This window comes from Anolis sagrei, chromosome 2 (assembly GCF_037176765.1).
Source record: "Anolis sagrei isolate rAnoSag1 chromosome 2, rAnoSag1.mat, whole genome shotgun sequence".
Taxonomy (NCBI): domain Eukaryota; kingdom Metazoa; phylum Chordata; class Lepidosauria; order Squamata; family Dactyloidae; genus Anolis; species Anolis sagrei.
The window spans coordinates 169,390,338-169,408,770 of record NC_090022.1 but is presented as its reverse complement, the minus strand read 5'-3'; the positions used below and the strand labels follow the sequence as shown (position 1 = coordinate 169,408,770).

General features: G+C 42.2%; 1 protein-coding gene across 3 annotated transcripts in view; it reads left to right on the top strand.

The window, feature by feature from the left end:
• SLC44A2 (solute carrier family 44 member 2 (CTL2 blood group)) overlaps window positions 1–18,433 on the top strand; it is an 85,029-nt gene that overhangs the window by 64,908 nt on the left and 1,688 nt on the right. For 2 of the 3 annotated variants that reach the window (XM_060763496.2, XM_060763494.2), the window contains exons 17-22: window positions 3,391–3,494; window positions 4,902–4,975; window positions 6,592–6,662; window positions 8,147–8,235; window positions 9,510–9,594; window positions 14,427–17,725. In XM_060763496.2, the coding sequence (XP_060619479.2) occupies window positions 3,391–3,494; window positions 4,902–4,975; window positions 6,592–6,662; window positions 8,147–8,235; window positions 9,510–9,594; window positions 14,427–14,548 (545 nt within the window). In that variant the 3' untranslated portion in view covers window positions 14,549–17,725. Of the gene's footprint in view, window positions 1–3,390; window positions 3,495–4,901; window positions 4,976–6,591; window positions 6,663–8,146; window positions 8,236–9,509; window positions 9,595–14,426; window positions 17,726–18,433 lie in introns of those variants that run through there. The other variant, XM_067464085.1, reaches the window with a different exon arrangement.

Genomic DNA, 18,433 nt, shown 5'->3' with positions numbered 1-18,433 from the left:
ATCTGGCTACCAGTATTAAAAAACTAAAATTATAACAGCAAAACAGCACCCAAACACAGGAAAACTCCAGAGAGGAAACAATCAGGGACACTAACAAATGCTAATAATAATAATAATAATAATAATAATTTATTTGTACCCCGCTACCATCTCCCCAAGGGACTCGGTGCGGCTTACATGAGGCCGAGCCCACAATACATCAATAAACAAAAGCAATAACAATAATCAATACAAAACAGTTAAAATAACTCAAGAATAGGAAAATACACAATAAGCAATAGACAATAACAATATCAAACATCAAACATATCAAGGTGGTCAGTTGAAACATTCACACCAAGATTCCTTTGTCCCACCCTGGTCATTCCACATATAAACCCATTTTCCTAGTTCCAACAGACCTCACTAGTTCTGAGGATGCTTGCCATAGATGTAGGTGAAACATCAGGAGAGAATGCCTCTAGAACATGTCCATATATTTATTTATTTTATTTATTTCATCTACTTATACCCCGCCCTTCTCACCCCGGGGGGGGGGGGGGGGACTCAGGGCGGCTTACAGGAAAGGCACAATTAGATGCCCAAATCACACAACAAACAATACAAAATATAACAATTCAACAATTAAAATAAAACATCAATACCTAATAAAATCATAAAAACTATCTCATGTCAGAGTCCATATATCAGAGTCCATATATCCATTCCATTCCATTGTCCTTGTCTATCGACAGGTCCTTTAGTTAGTTGTCAGCATGGCCAAAAGCTTGGTCCCACATCCAGGTCTTTAGTTTTTTCCTAAACGCTAGAAGGGAAGTAGTCGATCTGATCTCCCCGGGGAGTGAGTTCCACAGGTGAGGGGCCACCACTGAGAAGGCCCTGCTCCTCGTCCCCGCCAGCCTCACTTGTGACACTGGCGGGGTCGAGAGCAGGGCCTCCCCAGAAGATCTTAAACTTCGAGGTGGGATGTAGAGGGAGATCCGTTCGGACAAATACACTGGGCCAGAACCGTATAGGGTTTTGTAGGTCAAAACCAGCACTTTGAATTGTGCTCGGAATTGGATCGGCAGCCAGTGGAGCTGACGCAACAGGGGGGTGGTGTGCTCCCTGTACGCCGCTCCGGTGAGCAATCTGGCTGCTTCTCGCTGGACTAGTTGAAGTTTCCGAGCAGTCTTCAAAGGCAACCCCACGTAGAGTGCGTTGCAGTAATCCAACCGGGATGTGACAAGAGCGTGGACCACCGTGGCCAGATCCGACTTCCCAAAAATATAGCCCAAAAAAAACCTACAACAATCCAATCAGGGACAGCTAATCACCTCTTAACAAAAGATTCCCCCAGGCATAACAAGCCACACCAAAAAACCGCCAGACCATCAAATGCTAATCAAGGTGGCCAGTTGAAACATTCACACCTAGCTCCAACAGACAAGAGTTCTTTGTCCCACCCTGGACATTCCACAGATATATAAACCCATTTTCCTATTTCCAACAGACCTCACTACCTCTGAGGATGCTTGCCATAGATGCAGGCGAAACGTCAGGAGAGAATTCCTCTAGAACATGGCCATATAGCCTAAAAAACCTACAACCCCCCAGTGATTCCAGTCATGAAAGCCTTCGACAATACATCTAGAGAAATGTCTCTTGCACCAACCTGCTCTGGAGTAAAAACCTGTACAAAGTTGGCGACTATTTGCCATGAAACCTTGTAGTAGCAACAGAGTATGGACAAGAAGGAGCATATTATCCCATTTGGTGAGGATATGTAATACACATGCAAGGAGGAGAGTGTGCCACCCTACCTATCACCATATTCTTTGTATGAAAGCAGTACCTCTGAAGAGGAGAGCCTATTGTACTTGTGGAGGCCTTCCTTGCAAGCCAAAATGAGGAAAAATCTGGGTTCTTGCTCGCAGACAGAACCTTCATGGATCCAACAGGCTCTTCTTTTCAGGAAAATTGCTTTGGCAACACTAACTATGGATGGGTTTTTGTTTTTTTTTTGTTGGTTCAAGAGTGACTTGGGAAACTGCAAGTCGCTTCTGGTGTGAGAGAATTGGCCGTCTGCAAGGACGTTACCCAGGGGACGCCCGGATGATTTGATGTTTTTATCATCCTTGTGGGAGGCTTTTCTCATGTCCCTGCTTGGGGAGCTGGAGCTGACAGAGGGAGCTCATCCGCTTCTCCCCGGATTCGAACCTGCGACCTGTCGGTCTTCAATCCTGCCGGCACAGAGGTTTAACCCACTGCGCCACTGGGGGCTCCAATGGATGGGGTGATTAGCACACTTACCTTTTCATGTGTGGTGTTGATATATTTCCTGAGTAGGGTTAAATGCTTCAATGGGCCAAGGAGGAAGAAACTGAAAATGTCTCTGTAGGACCTCAGAACCCTGCACCTTCCTTCCTGATGGAGGTTCCTTCCTTGGAAGCTTCTAAACACAGCCTGGATGCCCATCTGTCAGGGATACTTTGAATGTGCTTTTCCTGCCTGGCAGGGGGTTGGACTAAATGGCCCATGTGGTCTCTTCCAACTCTATTATTCTATGATTCCTTGCTTCCTAGCTTTCCTTTTTTGTGACAGTGAGACCCATACACACAGAGGTACTGAGCAAGCAAGGACTTTCTCTATGGCCTTGAACATTCTGGGGTGCACTCATGAGCTTTGGATCAAAGTGATAATGTGCATGCTTTTGTGTAATTTTTTAATATTGAGGTCTAGAAATAAATCTAGGTATAGAATCATAGAATAAGGAGCCCCCGGTGGCGCAGTGGGTTAAAGCACTGTGCTGACAGGACTGTGCCGACAGGACTGAAGACCGACAGGTCGCAGGTTCGAATCCAGGGAGAGGCGGATGAGCTCCCTCTATTAGCTCCAGCTCCTCATGCGGGGACATGAGAGAAGCCTCCCATAAAGATGATAAAACATCAAAAATCATCCAGGCATCCCCTGGGCAACATCATTGCAGACCACCAATTCTCTCACAACAGGAGCGGTTGCTCCTGACACGACAAAAAAAAAAAAAAAATAGAATAATAGAATCAAAGAGTTGGAAGAGACCTCATGGGCCATCCAGTCCAACCCCTTGCCAAGAAGCAGGAATATTGCATTCAAATCACCCCTGACAAATGGCCATCCAGCCTCTGTTTAAAAGCTTCCAAAGAAGGAGCCTCCACCACACTCCAGGGCAGAGAGTTCCACTGCTGAACGGCTCTCACAGTCAGGAAGTTCTGATTTCTCAAGTATTCAAATCCTGGTCCTATTCGGAATCGTGTGTGCATATGTGTGTGAGAGTGAGAGAGAGAACAATTGTGTGGATGGGATTTTGCCCAATTTGATCAACAGAGAGGAAAACCAACATCCTGTCTTCTGTTGCTCTCCTTACTGCAGCTGCTGACAACAAGTTTGCCAAGTTTCTTTTGGTCTGTCTCAAGTGCTGCTTCTGGTGCCTGGAGAAGTTCATCAAGTTCTTGAATAGAAATGCATACATCATGGTGAGAAATTTTAATGTTTACAGATCACCTGGAAATCTTTGCAGATTTGTAGATGACCAGAGAAACATGGGAACAACTTCCGAAACAATTAGCTAGGATAGAGATGGGGAACATTCAGCCTATGGGTCAAATTTAGCCTATGACCAATTTGATCAGCTACTGCAGAGATTCAAGATGAGTTTCCTATACTCAATACATACGAATATTGAGTATGTGTTTAATGAGGGAAAGGGATATAAGCCAGCAAGAGAAACAATGATATTTTGAAATGGTGAAGCAACATGAGTTGGTTGGTCCTGGTGAAGGGGGCACAAACTAAGGGTAAGGGGAAGAGGGGGAAAATGGTATAATAATAATTATAAAGAAATACAATATGTATAACCGGATAAAAGGTGTGTGACAGAGTTATATGTAGCATAAGTTAGAATGGAAATTTAAAAATAATGATAAGAAATATGATTAAAGATATTTTTGATGTTTATTTACTGTTAGATTGTATATAATATGACATACTCTTTTGTCTAAGATACTGTAAAAAGAGAGAAGAATGTATGCTTATACATTTTGTTGGACAAATTTATAAATAAAATCTTTAAAGCAAGATGAGTTTCCTCCCCCTCCATGAAGCCTTCAGCTTTCCTTTCGTGGAAGGAGGGGCTGCTGGAAAATTCCCTTTAGATTCATCAGTCTATTAGATCTTGAGAAGGCCTTGGCTGCCTAAAGCTCTCATCCAAAACACTTGTGCCAATAAATTTACTTGTAATGCTGAATTGCCATTACATCTCGTGGCAATCGGCCAATGCTGCAGCAGCTATCTCCTCCCTTTTCCTAGTGTTTCTACTGTTTTTCTTCCTTTTGTTGGGCAGTGTCATGTGGGCTTTTTCGAAAGTTGCTTTTGAGTTTGCACATAATATACTCTAGTGCTGTGGGACAATTAATGAGGAAACTAGAGAAGGGATTGAAGTCCATGATGGTGTATGAGAATGGCTGGGTGGCAGGCCTGTAGGCCTGTAACCCCCCCCCCCCCCCCAAATTTCAGGTTAAAAAAAAACTGGTTTACTCATGAATTTAAACTGGTTAACCAAATCCCCATGCTAAGTCTATGAGATGCAAAAAATTAAGAGTCCCTCCAGAACTGCAAGCACTATCTCAAGCAAATATTGACAATTTATTCACACTGTCATTACTTGCAGCAATAGCCCATGTAGCGAAACAACCAAGTTGGGGGGGGGGGGTGTTGAATGCTCTCATTAAGGAGGCCAGACTTGGTGGAGGTGGTTGACAGGGGCGGAACTGCAGGCCTCATGTAAGCCGCTATTTATATTATCTCAGAGTCTCATGCGGAACAATGTTGTTTTTCTCACATGATGCAATAATGTTGGGATTTTCTTTCACGATTTTCTCTAGATTGCCATTTATGGCACCAATTTCTGCACTTCAGCAAGAAATGCCTTTTTCCTGCTTATGAGGAATATAATCAGGTGAGGTACCTGGCAATCACTTGCTGTTTTGTTGCTGCAGTATTGCTTAGGGGACTTTAAATTGGGGATAGGCAAGAGATCAAGTACTCAGGGACAACTTGCCATTGCCTTCCTCTCAGGCTGAAATAGTATGACTTGCCCAAGATCACCTTCATTTATCTCACCAAGTTACCACCAACACAGGCATGTAGCCGGGGGGGGGGGGGGGCTTGAGGGGCTTCAGGCCTCCCCCCCGCCCCCGAAATTCTCAGGATGGTCCGCGAGAAGGCATTACTGGTACATTATTTAAACTGTTATGTTTATTCATATCATGAGCTGATCACCATACTCAATATATCCCATATGCATGGGGGTATTGGGGTAACGATACAAAAGGTTTGGCTAGGGTAGACCCTCTTTCACTCAGACTCAGCCCCCCCCCCCCCAAAACAAAATCCTGGCTACGGGCCTGCACCGACATTGCTACCATCTCAGACACTGTGTGTCTGTAATTAAACACTAAACAACTCATAGATGTAATAAAGTCTGACTAATTCCTATTTCTGATTGACTGATAGACCTACACATCAGCCTTTTAAAACCCCCATTCAAATGCTCACCCAGTCATTAGATTCTGTTAATATTGCATGGTTTAACTCACTAGATCACTTGCTTTATTACATGCAACCCTACATACCTGATCCTGTTTGTGCCACTAAGCAGTGATTTGAACCCAAATCTCTTGGGTTGCTGGCTAATTTTTGTAGTGGATGTTTTAATAGATTTTGCTGTTTTTCGTGTTTTACCCTTTTGTCTTTGTAAACTCTGCTTGGAAGCAGTTTATGGGTTTTAAAAATAACACACAGTATATAACTAGTAATAAACAGGATGGAAATGAAGGAGAAATGTGGTATAAAAAAGCCCAACATAATGGATGTGAATGGAAATTGTGAGCAAAGACCTCTAATGTACTACAGGAGTAAGCAGGAGGAACCTGAAAACATGGCTGTTCCAGTGTGTCTTTCCAGAATAAGGAAATAATTTCCAGCAAAATGTCCTCAGAATGAACTTTTAACTATTCGTTGGATTGCGCTCCCTCACTTCTTTTAAAACCTCCCTACCAGATATATCCTACCTTGTTCATGCCCAGCGTTTATTTTTAATTTTAAACTATTACATTTGGCCCAGCCATAGGTTTATAAATCTTTGTGTATTATTGTTTATATGTAATTTATACTAATTGCATTAGGTTTTTTTTATTGCTTTCTAGTTTTATTGATGTGTTGTTGGGCTTGGCCTCATGTAAGCCGCTTCGAGTCCCTTGGGGAGATGGTGGCGGGGTATAAATAAAGTATTATTATTATTATTATTATTATTATTAAGCAGGCCACTCAAAATTTGTGGGGTTCTGACCAACCCAACAAGTGAATTCTGAGATAAGCAGTCTGGACTAATGTTGGTCCACAAGCCATTGGCTGTCAGTCCATGGCAAGTTTCTGGATGGGCACAAATATGTCACTTTTGCCAGTTCACCACATCAGATAACTTTAAAACCCCACCTTCTGCAGGCTTTGCTGGAACATTGTTCAACTATTTATGGAATTATTAGAAAATGACTTTTTTTCTTCTTCTTTCAGAGTGGCTGTTCTGGACAAAGTCACCGATTTTCTGCTTTTCCTTGGCAAACTCTTGATTGTAGGAAGTGTTGGTACGTGCCTTAGTGATATTTCAAGTCTCTTTTAAACCTGCTGCTGGACTCCCCCATGCAGATTTCTTGACATTTGCTAGCACTAACTGGTTTGTCTTTTTTGGAATATTAAGCCAGTGGGAAGAATCACATTTTAATCGTTCTGGGTGTGTTATAGGGCCAGGGTTACTATCCACTGAGGCAATCTGCCAAATGTGTAAGTCAGCCTTCCTTAGACTGACCTCCTCTAGATTAACTGGACCACAGTTCCCAAAACCCAACACTGGGATTTTCAATGTTGCATATCTGAAGGATATCAGAATGGGGAAGCTGACCTATCCTTCCCGACCCACTTTTTGCTCCTTCCTTGACTTTTCTCTCTGAGAAAATGTGGGCACAATGGCACGATATCATAGTCCGTTTTGTTGGGGTTTTTTGGTGGGGGATAGGAGCCCACAGTGGCGCAGTGGGTTAAAGCGCTGAGCTGCTGAGCTTGTTGACCGAAAAGTCGCAGGATCGATTCTGAGGAGCGGCATGAGCTTCCACTATCAGCCCTAGCTTCTGCCAACCTAGCAGTTCGAAAACATGCAAATGTGAGTAGATCAATAGGTACCGCTCAGGCAGGAAGGTAACGGCGCTCCATGCAGTCATGCCGGCCACATGACCTTAGAGGTTTCTATGGACAATGCTGGCTCTTCGGCTTAGAAATGGAGATGAGCACCACACCCCAGAGTCAGACATGACTAGACTTAATGTTAGGGGACAATCTTTACTTTTTTAGGTACAGATTGCAAGTGTTTTGACTTCTGACTGGAATATATACGAGGGGTATTTTTTAAGTAAGGTCCGTTTGAACATAAGTACACAACAAAAGTTTATTTCAAAAAAGTAAATTTATTTTTCGACATAGTTGCCAAGTTTGTTCAAACACTTACCATACCTCTGAACCAATTTTAAAATACCCTCTTCATAAAAACTTGCCGCCTGCTCTGATAACCAAGAGTTCACTGTAATCAAAGAGCGGTCCTCATCATGGACGTTGTCACGGCCATCTTTGAATTGTAGTACCCAATTACGCACTTTGCTTTCACTCATAACAGTATCACTGTACACTTCACAAATCTGTCGATGAATTTATGCAGCAGGCAGGTTCCTTGCTGACAAAAACTGTATCAATGAGCGAACCTCACATGCGGAGGGTGAGTTGATAGTCTTAAACATTTTTAAAGCACAGAACAGAACCGTACAGGTTAGCTACAGAGCGGAAACTGAGCACAGTTGTTCCCGAGCCATGCCGGTACACGACACACACGCTCGTTGCGGTATGCGCGTGAACTACTAGTGTCTACAACAAAACGGACCTTACTTAAAAAATACCCCTCGTAGAATCATAAAGCTGGAAGAGATAGAATTATTTGGAGGGTGGGGGCGACTGTGGTGTTAATGATGTTAATCATTTTGACTGATAACAAGCTAGAATGAAATTGTTTGTCTTTCTTCTCCAGGGATACTTGCCTTCTTCTTTTTTACCCATAAGATAAAAGTGATTCAAGATACAGCACCACCTCTCAACTATTACTGGGTCCCCATTCTGGTTGGTATCTAGGGGTTATAGCTAAGGCTTGAAGAGATTCCTATCATCTCCAGATTTAGTTGTATTGCTTAGCAGCTACTTTCCTATTTTATATTCTGCATTTTCCCATCACAGATATATTTCTCCCTAGTAGCTCTGTTGCTTCAGCAAGCAGAGTTTGGGAAAACTCCCTTTTTAGCTACTCTTGTTCTCAGAATCTCTAGTCAGCATGGTCTTGCAAGCTGGGGGATTCTGGGAGCAGACATCATTCAAAGGTTAGCTTTTTGAAAAAGCATTGGAAGGAAGGGAAACAGGAGGTGAAAGCCTCTGTTACACTCTATATAAATAAAAATGTAATGTTTGTTTGTGGGATTAACAGAATTCAAAAACCACTGGACGAATTGACACCAAATTTGGACACAAGACACCTAACAACCCAATGTATGTCCTTCACTCAAAAAAATTGATTTTGTCATTTGGGAGTTGTAGTTGCTGGGATTTATAGTTCACCTACAATCAAAGAGCATTCTGAACCCCACCAATGATGGGATTGAACCAAACTTGGCACACAGTTCTCCCATGACCAACAGAAAACACTGGAAGGGTTTGGTGGGCAGTGTCCTTTGGTTTTGGAGTTGTTGTTCACCTACATCCAGAGATCATTGTGGACTCAAACAATGATGGATCTGTACCAAACTCTACATGAATACTCAATATGCCCAAATGTGAACACTGGTGGAGTTTGGGGGAAATAGAATCTTGACATTTGGGAGTAGTAGTTGCTGGGATTTATAGTTCACCTCCAATCACAGAGCATTCTGAACCCCACCAACGATAGAATTGGGCCAAACCTCCCACACAGAACCCCCATGTGGGCCACAGCAAGGTGTGACAGGGGATGTCTAGTACAATATAAAACTTTGTTATGGTCCATGACCAGCACAAAGTGGGACACAAGCCCCCTGTGAAGGGGAAACACAGTTCCCTAGCGAAGCAGCTATTAATCTGTTAATCATCAAGAATATTAATACAGGACTCTTAGAATATTCATATTGGCCCTTACCTCCACAGAGTTCACGCTGATGTGCATTTCATATTTCACTGTTTATCTGGCAGAACAGCCTTGTGAAATAAGCTAGATTTAATGAATGACTTAGAAATAATCTCCTGGCCTATATGAATTTTGTATTCAACTCTTAATTTACTTGAAGAGGATGTGGTTTCACTGCCAGATCTTGCTAGCTGTAATACATACAACTGTAATTGAGACAAATCTCTCTTTTATTTTCTTGCAGACCGTAATTGTGGGCTCCTATCTTATAGCCCATGGATTCTTCAGTGTGTATGCCATGTGTGTGGACACCCTCTTCCTTTGCTTTTGTAAGTATTTAGCTGTGGTGAGTGGCAAGGGTGAACTAATCTGAGTTCCTTTTATGTAACTGGAGGAGGGGTTAGGGTTATGGTATAGGACAGGGCCTTGTATTAAAATGGCTTGTTCAACACTGGGAGCATTTCTTGCATAACTAATAAATAACATGGGTGACTCTGGATGGCACATGGCTGTATAGCTAGGGTGTTTTGATTCCTTTGCAGGTTGGACATTTGGAGAATTTTTTTTTTGATGCACTTATTAACCGCCATTCTCAGCCCACTAGGGCGACTCATGGCGGTGTACAATACACGTAAAAGACAATTACAAAGAAGCCAATTGCCACAACATATAAACTAGACAACAATTACAGACTACACTAAAAATCCGCTTCGTCTCATAGTGGAATCATAGCCAGTCTCGTATTCCTTGTTCCATTCCAGTCTTCTTTACCACAGAGTTGTAGCACTTAATTAAATGCCCTCTCGAACAGCCATGTCTTAAGGCTTTTTCGAAAGGACATGAGGGAGGGCGCCTGTCTGATGTCTGCAGGGAGAGTGTTCCACAGCCAGGGGGCCACCACCGAGAAGGCCCTCTCCCTCGTCCCCGCCAGCCGTGCCTGTGAGGCAGGCGGGATCGAGAGAAGGGCCTCCCCAGACGATCTCAAGGTCCTCGTGGGCTCGTAGGCCAAGATGCGGTCTCTCTTATCTCTCCTCAAAAATCTGGGATAACAGAAACCTCTGAAAATAAACTAGCACTAGGAGCCCCATGCTTTGACAAAAGCAGGGCCAAACATTTCTAGTGTTTCCCAAAGCATGGGGCTCCTGCTGCTGTTGTTTAGGCAACTGTGTTTACATGTTGCAGCCATAGATTGAAAACATTGCTGTTTTGGACTACATCTTCTCAGACTCTCCCAGGCAGCGAAGCTATTGGTTTTGCAGGCTAGGAAAATCTGGGGATGATTATGACCTTTATGCTATACAGCCCTATACAGCTCAGGTCCAGGCTGTTTGGCTGATCACATCTCCCAGTAGGAACCTGTCCAGGCCCTGAGATCCCTTCTCTTGGTCCCATCTCCATTGCTAGCAAAGTTAATGGGAATGAGAGAGCAGGTCTGCCTTCCTTGGTTGCTGCCTCTCGACTCTGGAATTTCCTTCTTCCCAGGAAAGGCAAAAGGTTCTCCTCCTTGCTCTTCTTTCAGCAGCAGGCTACAACTTTTCTATTCAGGCAGGCTTTTAAAGAAGGAGGTTTTTAAGATCAAGTCAAAGGGTGCTGTGATATTATTGTTACCTGCCATAGCATTGCACTTAATTCCTGGCTCCCCTAGAATTTTTGGACTTGCACAAATCTTGGCCCGGCCTTTTAAATTTTTTAATTGCCTTGAACAGGCAGGGTTACTTTGAATATATGTGTGTTATGGCGACAATTTTATGCTTATATTTTGTTTTGTTAATCTTATGGTTATGTTGTTTTTACTTTGTATGTTTTGCGATGTTACCTGGGAACCACTCTTAGTCCCCTCGGGGGCGATGAAGTGGTATATAAATAAAGTATTATTATTATTATTATTATTATTATTTAGCTATGCATAGGTTTTTAATTGGGTTTAAGAGCTTGAATTGTTTATTTTTAATACTGTTCATGTTTAATTCCATTTTAGTGTTTGTATATTTTAGGTTTTAATTGTATTGTATTGTTTTATTATCAGCTGCTTTGAGTCTCTTTATTAGACAGAAAAAGTGGGATAATAATCAAAATAATTTGTCCAACAAAGTAAACTTCCTTGAACTCTGAATGCAGCACAGTCCAAAGAGGGTGATGTGGTATCCACAAGCTTTGTTGCAACCACATCATAGATTGCTATTATATATCACTTTAGTAGTAATCTGACTTTTGAACAGGGTGAACAGATTCAGAAGCGTCTCCCTTTTTCATAACAGTTTGGGCAAGGGAACTCCCATCAGTGTAGCTTGGGCATAGAAGACCCAAAGGAACCACCAGCTCTTCCCTTCATCACTTCTGCCCTTATTTTTCTCCTCAATGGCTCCTTTAATCTTTGGAAGATTTGCGTATCTTATTGGTAGAGTCATCAGCTGAAAGTTGGTTAGTCAGGCATGGCAAAAGTTAATTAGAGATGCTGTGTGTTAGAAGCACCTCTATTGTATTTTTGAAGGTATTTTCTATTGTAATATTTGGAAGTAACATAGAATGCTAGAGATAACCTAATGAAGAGAAGAAATGTAGGCAGCCAATCCTGGGAATACTTTGTCAGAAGTAGTCCCGTTGAATTCCATGTGCAGAACCAGTGTGATTTGCAACTCTGGGAAAACAGGGTTTGTATCCCTGCTCAGTCACTATAAGTTGTAGTTGACTTGAAGGCACTTAACAAATATGTGCAGAGCATGGCAGACTCCTTATACATACACTTGGTTCTGCAATTCTGGCTCAGAAAAGAAATTCATGTTGAGACCTGAGTAATTTCTAAATTTAGTTTGTTAACTGGTTGATCACCTTTTGGGTCAATTATGTCACCACTGAATGTTTCTTGGATATATTTTCATTTCAATCAGTTAGATCAGGGGTCCTCAAACTTTTTAAACAGAGGGCCAGTTCATTGTCCCTCAGATTGTTGGGGGCCCAGACTATAGTTTGAAAAAACACGAACAAAGTCCTTTGCACACTGCACTTATCTTTTTTGTAGTGCAAAAACCATGAAAGAATAATACAATATTTAAAATGAAGAACAATTTTAACCATCATGAACTTAGTAGTATTTCAATGGGAATTGTGGCCTGCAAAGGAATAATATTTGCTCATACACAAACCTAATGTTAGTCTACAGTAGGAAACCTCAAAAAATGATTAAGATTTGGACAAACGTGCAGAATCCACATTTAAGTTGTTCAGTATATATCTGTCAAGTTAATGCGGATTGTTGTTGTTATTGTGTGCCTTCAAGTCATTTCAGACTTAGGGTGACCCTAAGTCTAAAATTTTGGACAGGGGCCGGGTAAATGAGCTTGGAGGGCCACATCCAGCACACAGACCTTAGTTTGGGGACTGCTGAGGTGGTATTTGAGGCAGCTGTCCAGATGTTAACCAGTTCCTTTCTAGATGTGGGATTTCTATTCCTACCTGTTGGCCGTATTCAGCCCTAGTCCTTTCTTAGTTATTTCCCCCTCATCTTCTCTATCATAGAAACTCTCAATGTGGCTGAGGTATCCTGCCCTTATGCATTTACCTAACCATTGTTTTTCTGGATATATCCACCCAAGGGTAAAGTAGAACTCCAGGTTCAGGTATTCCCAGGGTGTCTCCCACACAACTTGACCCTTTTTAGCTTTTGAGTCCAGATGATATTAGTTGTAGTCAGAATGGTGTGGCCTGAGACAGTCAGTGAACAATATGAAGGTAGACTTTGTGTCAGCCTAAAAATGCCCTTCAACAACCTCTTGTAAGGGTCACAGGGGCTATTTCACCATCACCATGATCTCTGGTCTGTTTGAGCCCCAGGAGAAAATTGTTAAAACAAGAAAACAGACAGAAAGTATAACTGGGTTGTTGTAGGTTTTTTTGGGCTATATGGCCATGTTGTAGAGCAGTGATGGCAACCTTTTGAGCTTGGTGTGTCAAAATTTGCCAAAAACCTGAGCATAACTTGGGTGGGGTGTCAACTTTGAGGAAAAAACCCCATAATTTTACAATATTTATAAGAAAAATGTATATTCCATGCTGAGTTATGGAGTGAACAATGCTCAAACGTGCAGATGATAAATTTGTAGAGCCTTTTACAAATTTAAGGATGGAATTAGATTAGCTCTTATAAGGTGTACTTCTCTGTATGCAGCCGCATGTGGCCGCTTGTCATCAAAAATAGCCATGCGTGTCAGTTCTGACACGCATGTCATAGGTTCACCATCACGGTTCTAGAGGCATTCTCTCCTGACGTTTCGCCTGCATCTATGGCAAGCATCCTCAGAGGTAGTGAAAGTATAACATTTTGCCACAGATGTTCAAACTTTGGCCAAATTACTGTAGGAAGGGTGCATTTTGAGTTTGAAAACAAAAATGCAAACAATTAAAATAAAAAAGAATCAGGCACAGCATTGTATAGCAATGGAGGAGTATGGACCTCCTTACAATTGAGTCAAAATGCTGGCATTTCGATAGGAGTGCAGATTGGTTTACTACCAGACATTCAAAGGAAAAGTCATCAACCAATTAGGTATTTATTTTGCATCCTTTGCAGTAAGGCATGGGTTGAGCATCCTGTATAGTTTGGGATGGGTTGTTGTAGGTTTTCTCGGGCTGTATGGCCATGGTCTAGAGGCATTCTCTCCTGATGTTTCGCCTGCATCTATGGCAAGCATCCTCAGAGGTCTGCTGGAACTAGGAAAAAGGGCAGGGGTACTTAGTGCAGATGAAAGAGTAATGTCATATTGGTCTCAATAGCTTAAAAGCTTGACTTTTCCTTGGCTAGAAGGCTGGGCTGTAGATGTCTCAGCCCTGCTGTGGAATGACAGTGAGAACTAATTCCTCTTAAGATTTTTTTTTACAGCCATTAACATTTTAATTCTTCTCCATACCTTTATCCTTTGCTTCTGCTTTAGTAGCCTAAATGCTCTATAAATCACAAAAGCAGGTGACTGTCTGATCTGCCTTGTTCTTTTCTTGGTGGAGGAATCTAATTGCAACTAACTTCGAATTTCCCATTTTCTCTCTCCCTCTCTTTCTCCTCTTGCTTTTTGCCCCTTTGCCCTTGTCTTTGTTCATTTATTTTTGCGTTGCTTCTTTTGTTCTTCCTTCTATGGCTGCTTTATCTTTTCTCTTGGGATCCCCAAAGGTGAAGATCTGGAAAGGAATGATGGATCTCCTGAGCGGCCTTATTACATGTCCCCTGCACTGAGTGAAATCCTGCTGAAGGGGAGCCTAGAATCTTCCAAAAGTGCCGAGAGCCAAGAATAGGGGCAAGACAAGGGCACCAAGAGGGAATGATGCAAACACGCTGCAATGTTCCACACCTCTATGCAGTGACTCTTCCTCTGTGGCTGCCCTGATTCCTGGTGCAAACCTTCTGATTTTGACGTTCTGGGAAAGTGTGAAGGTCACTTGTTGTGGGAGATTGTGGTGGTATGTTCTGGGAAAGTGTGAAGGTCACTTGTTGTGGGAGATTGTGGTGGTATGTTCTGGGAAAGTGTGAGGGTCGCTTGTTGTGGGAGATTGTGGTGGTATGTAACCTGTCTCTGCCCAGCAAAGATTCAACCACCAAAAGATTAGAGCTGGAACAGGAGGCTCAAATGTATGTAATGTTGATCAGTGCTCTCCTTCTCCACTGTGGCACAACTCAGGGTTGTCTTTACCTTTCCTCAAGGTGCCATCTTTGTAGCAAGGTTGGCTCTTTAAGCATAGCTACATAATCAAGACTAAGATTATTGGTACAAGAGAGTGCTGTAAACACACGTCAGGTATTTTCTGTATTTTTGGTACTCTTTGATTAGGCAGAGCTGGGGAAGAGCCATTCTGTTTGGGAATTTCAAGCATGGCTGTTGGATGGTTCCAGAAGGAGGCAGGAAATTCAGAGATATTGATGGGTGCTCTTTCTTTCTTTGTGAGTGGCTGTGGAGGGTTCATTTCATTCTGATTGAGTAAGGAACTTCCAGGTTGCACAGGATCCTTCTTCAGAAAGAAAGCAGCGGAAGAGAAATTGCCTGTCTTTGTTCTGAAACTTTAAAAACTTCATAAATCTTTCTATATAGAGTTGAGTATGTGTTCAACCAAAGCCTATTTCTCCCAGTACCTAGAAACTTATGGAATGTACATATCTTCATTTATACTTTCTTACTCTGACGCATAGCGGTGTTCTGTGCAACCTGAAAGCCTGCTGTCCTTTTAGTGAACTGTTTTGAAGCTCTAGCATGCCACTGAAAGTATTGCTGCTTGCAGAATTCTCTGACCCAAATACTTTGTATTTGCTTCTTTTAAACTTTTATAAAGCTTGTTTTGATGCAAAAAGGATGTATTATTTTTCTCTAACATGTAATCCTTTTAGATCAGTGCTTCTCAACCTGGGGTCGGAGCCCCCGGTGGCGCAGTGGGTTAAAGCCCTGTGCCGGCAGGACTGAAGACTGACAGGTCACAGATTTGAATCCGGGGAGAGGCGGATGAGCTCCCTCTATCAGCTCCAGCTCCTCATGCGGGGACATGAGAGAAGCCTCCCACAAGGATGATAAAAACATCAAATCATCCAAGCGTCCCCTGGGCAAAGTCCTTGCAGATGGCCAATTCTCTCACAACAGGAGCGACTTGCAGTTTCTCAGGTCACTCCTGACATGACAAAAAAAAAAAACCTGGGGTCCCCAGATGTCTTGGCCTACAACTCCCAGGAATCCCAGCCAGTTTACCAGCGGTTAGGATTTCTGGGAGTTGAAGGCCAAAAACATCTGGGGACCCCAGGTTGAGAAGCACTGTTTTAGATGATTCTTTACTGGCATCTATTAATTTTGCCTGTGATCTGGATTTTTTATAGGTGTTACAGAGAAATGCACACTTTAACTGTATCATTTCTCCCTTCAAAATAAGTAAAACAGATTATCAGTGATTCTCAACCTGGGGTTCCCAGATGTTTTTGGCCTACAACTCCCAGGAATCCCAGCCAGTTTACCAGCTGTTAGGATTTCTGGGAGTTGAAGGCCATAAACATCTGGGGACCCCAGGTTGAGAATCTGGATTATGTGCAGGTTGGAAACACACTTTTCAGTCTCATTATTTGCCTCAGGTGGACAGCCCCATTCAGCCAGTTTTGTGGTCCCTGGCAGCCCTATTTATTGCTGTTGTAGAAGTATGTTGCCAGCACTTAAATTGTTGAAGGGGGGGGGGATCCTTTTCCTCCTCCCCTTACGGAAGAGAAGGAAGTTCTTCCTCTGTCTTGCTAATCTGTGTGGTTCTTTGATGTGGAGGACAGTGCCAAACTGAGCAGCAGCCACTGCAGGAATTTTCACTAAGGCAGCCAAGTTTTACGAGGGTTATTTTTTAAGTAAGGTCCGTTTGAACATAAGTACACAACGAAAGTTTATTTCAAAGAAGTAAATTTATTTTCAGAAAGTACGTACTTCACTCTATTTTTCAACATAGTTGCCAAGTTTGTTCAAACACTTATCATACCTCTGAACCAATTTTAAAAAACCCTCTTCATAAAAACTTGCCGCCTGTTCCGATAACCAAAAGTTCACTGTAATCAAAAAAGCGCAACCGGAGCAGTCCTCATCATGGACATTGTCATGGCCATCTTTGAATTGTCGCACCCACTTACGCACTTTGCTTTCACTCATAACAGTATCACCGTGCACTTCACAAATCTGTCGATGAATTTCTGCAGCAGGCAGGTTCCTTGCTGACAAAAACCGCATCACTGAGCGAACCTCACATGCGGAGGGTGAGTTGATAGTCTTAAACATTTTTAAAGCACAGAACAGAACTGTACAGGTTAGCTACAGAGTGGAAACTGAGCACAGTTGTTCCCGAGACATGCTGGTACATGATGCACATGCTCGTTGCGGTATGCGTGCGAACTACTAGTGTCTACAACAAAACGGACCTTACTTAAAAAATACCCCTCGTAGCATCAGTTGTCAAATTCAGACTGCAATGGTTAACTTCCATTGGGTGGTTTGGTGGCAGGTTCTGGGGCAGTTCACAATACTGTGAGGTTGTCTATGCCTGTGTGAGCAATGTTAAGTTCAAGATGGTGTGACAGAGGCCTCAGTCAGAAGTGAGAGAGTGAGAGAAGTGAGAGAGAACTACACAACGTATTGCATTGGCTGCATTGGCTGGTTTTGTTGAAAATGGTTAATGCCCTCTGCACCTTGTTCCAAGTGATGGCAAAACATCCGGGTCTTGTCTTAACAAAGTCAGTGCCTTATTCAGTTCTAAGCTTCATGTTGCCCAGTGTTAAAAAGAACACTATCTATTTACATTTTATGACTTGAAAACAATGCTTGGAGCACCTGCTTGTGAATATGTTAAGTCACTTTGCCATGTGGGAGTGACAAGTTCTGAGTAAATTCATTTGTGGGAAGATGCAACAGCTTGTTATTTAAAAAGACAAATTGTTACAAGCAGTCTTAAGTAAAAAAAATAATACTGCCTTCTTGTCTCAATTATTCCTGATAGTTACTTTTGACACAAATGTCCTCCAAAGAGCAACACAGGAACTATTGAAACCGATTGACAGAGTTGCGAAGTTGAATATAAATTAATTAATTCGGACAAACAGTAATAGTGATTTCTGTGTCCTTGTGAGTTGCAAAGTTACTTTATCAGAACGAAGACTAGAAAATCCAAGGATTGCATTTCAAATACTGTTTCATATTCTATGTACAGCTCCTCTTTATGAACACAGTGGCCCTGCCAAGCCTTGTCTGCCTAGCCTTGAAGCTTTTTTAAAAAAAGCTGAAATTGCTTTGGGAAAGGTTTGCTTCTCCTGATGTGCACACATTTTTTTCTTAAACACAAACCAAATAAAAATAACATTTTAACAATAGAAAACGGCTAAGAATTAATAGTAAGAGAGCGCAAACTACCTTAATCCATACTATGTAAAAAACAAAAACAAAGAAAGAATAACAAAGAAAACAAATTGGGGGTAAATAAGGCTTGGCTTCTAACCCTTCACTGAATGTGTTATTTGCCTCTAATACTAATCAAATGGGTTTTTGATGCAATGCAACACATGCAAAATCTCTTTAGTAGAGTTTCAAGTGTAGAATGGTGACACCCTAAGCATTGCACCTCTGAGTTCTCAGAAAATCCAGGATCTTCATTTACCTCATTTGGTTTTGAGCTGGCAGGGTG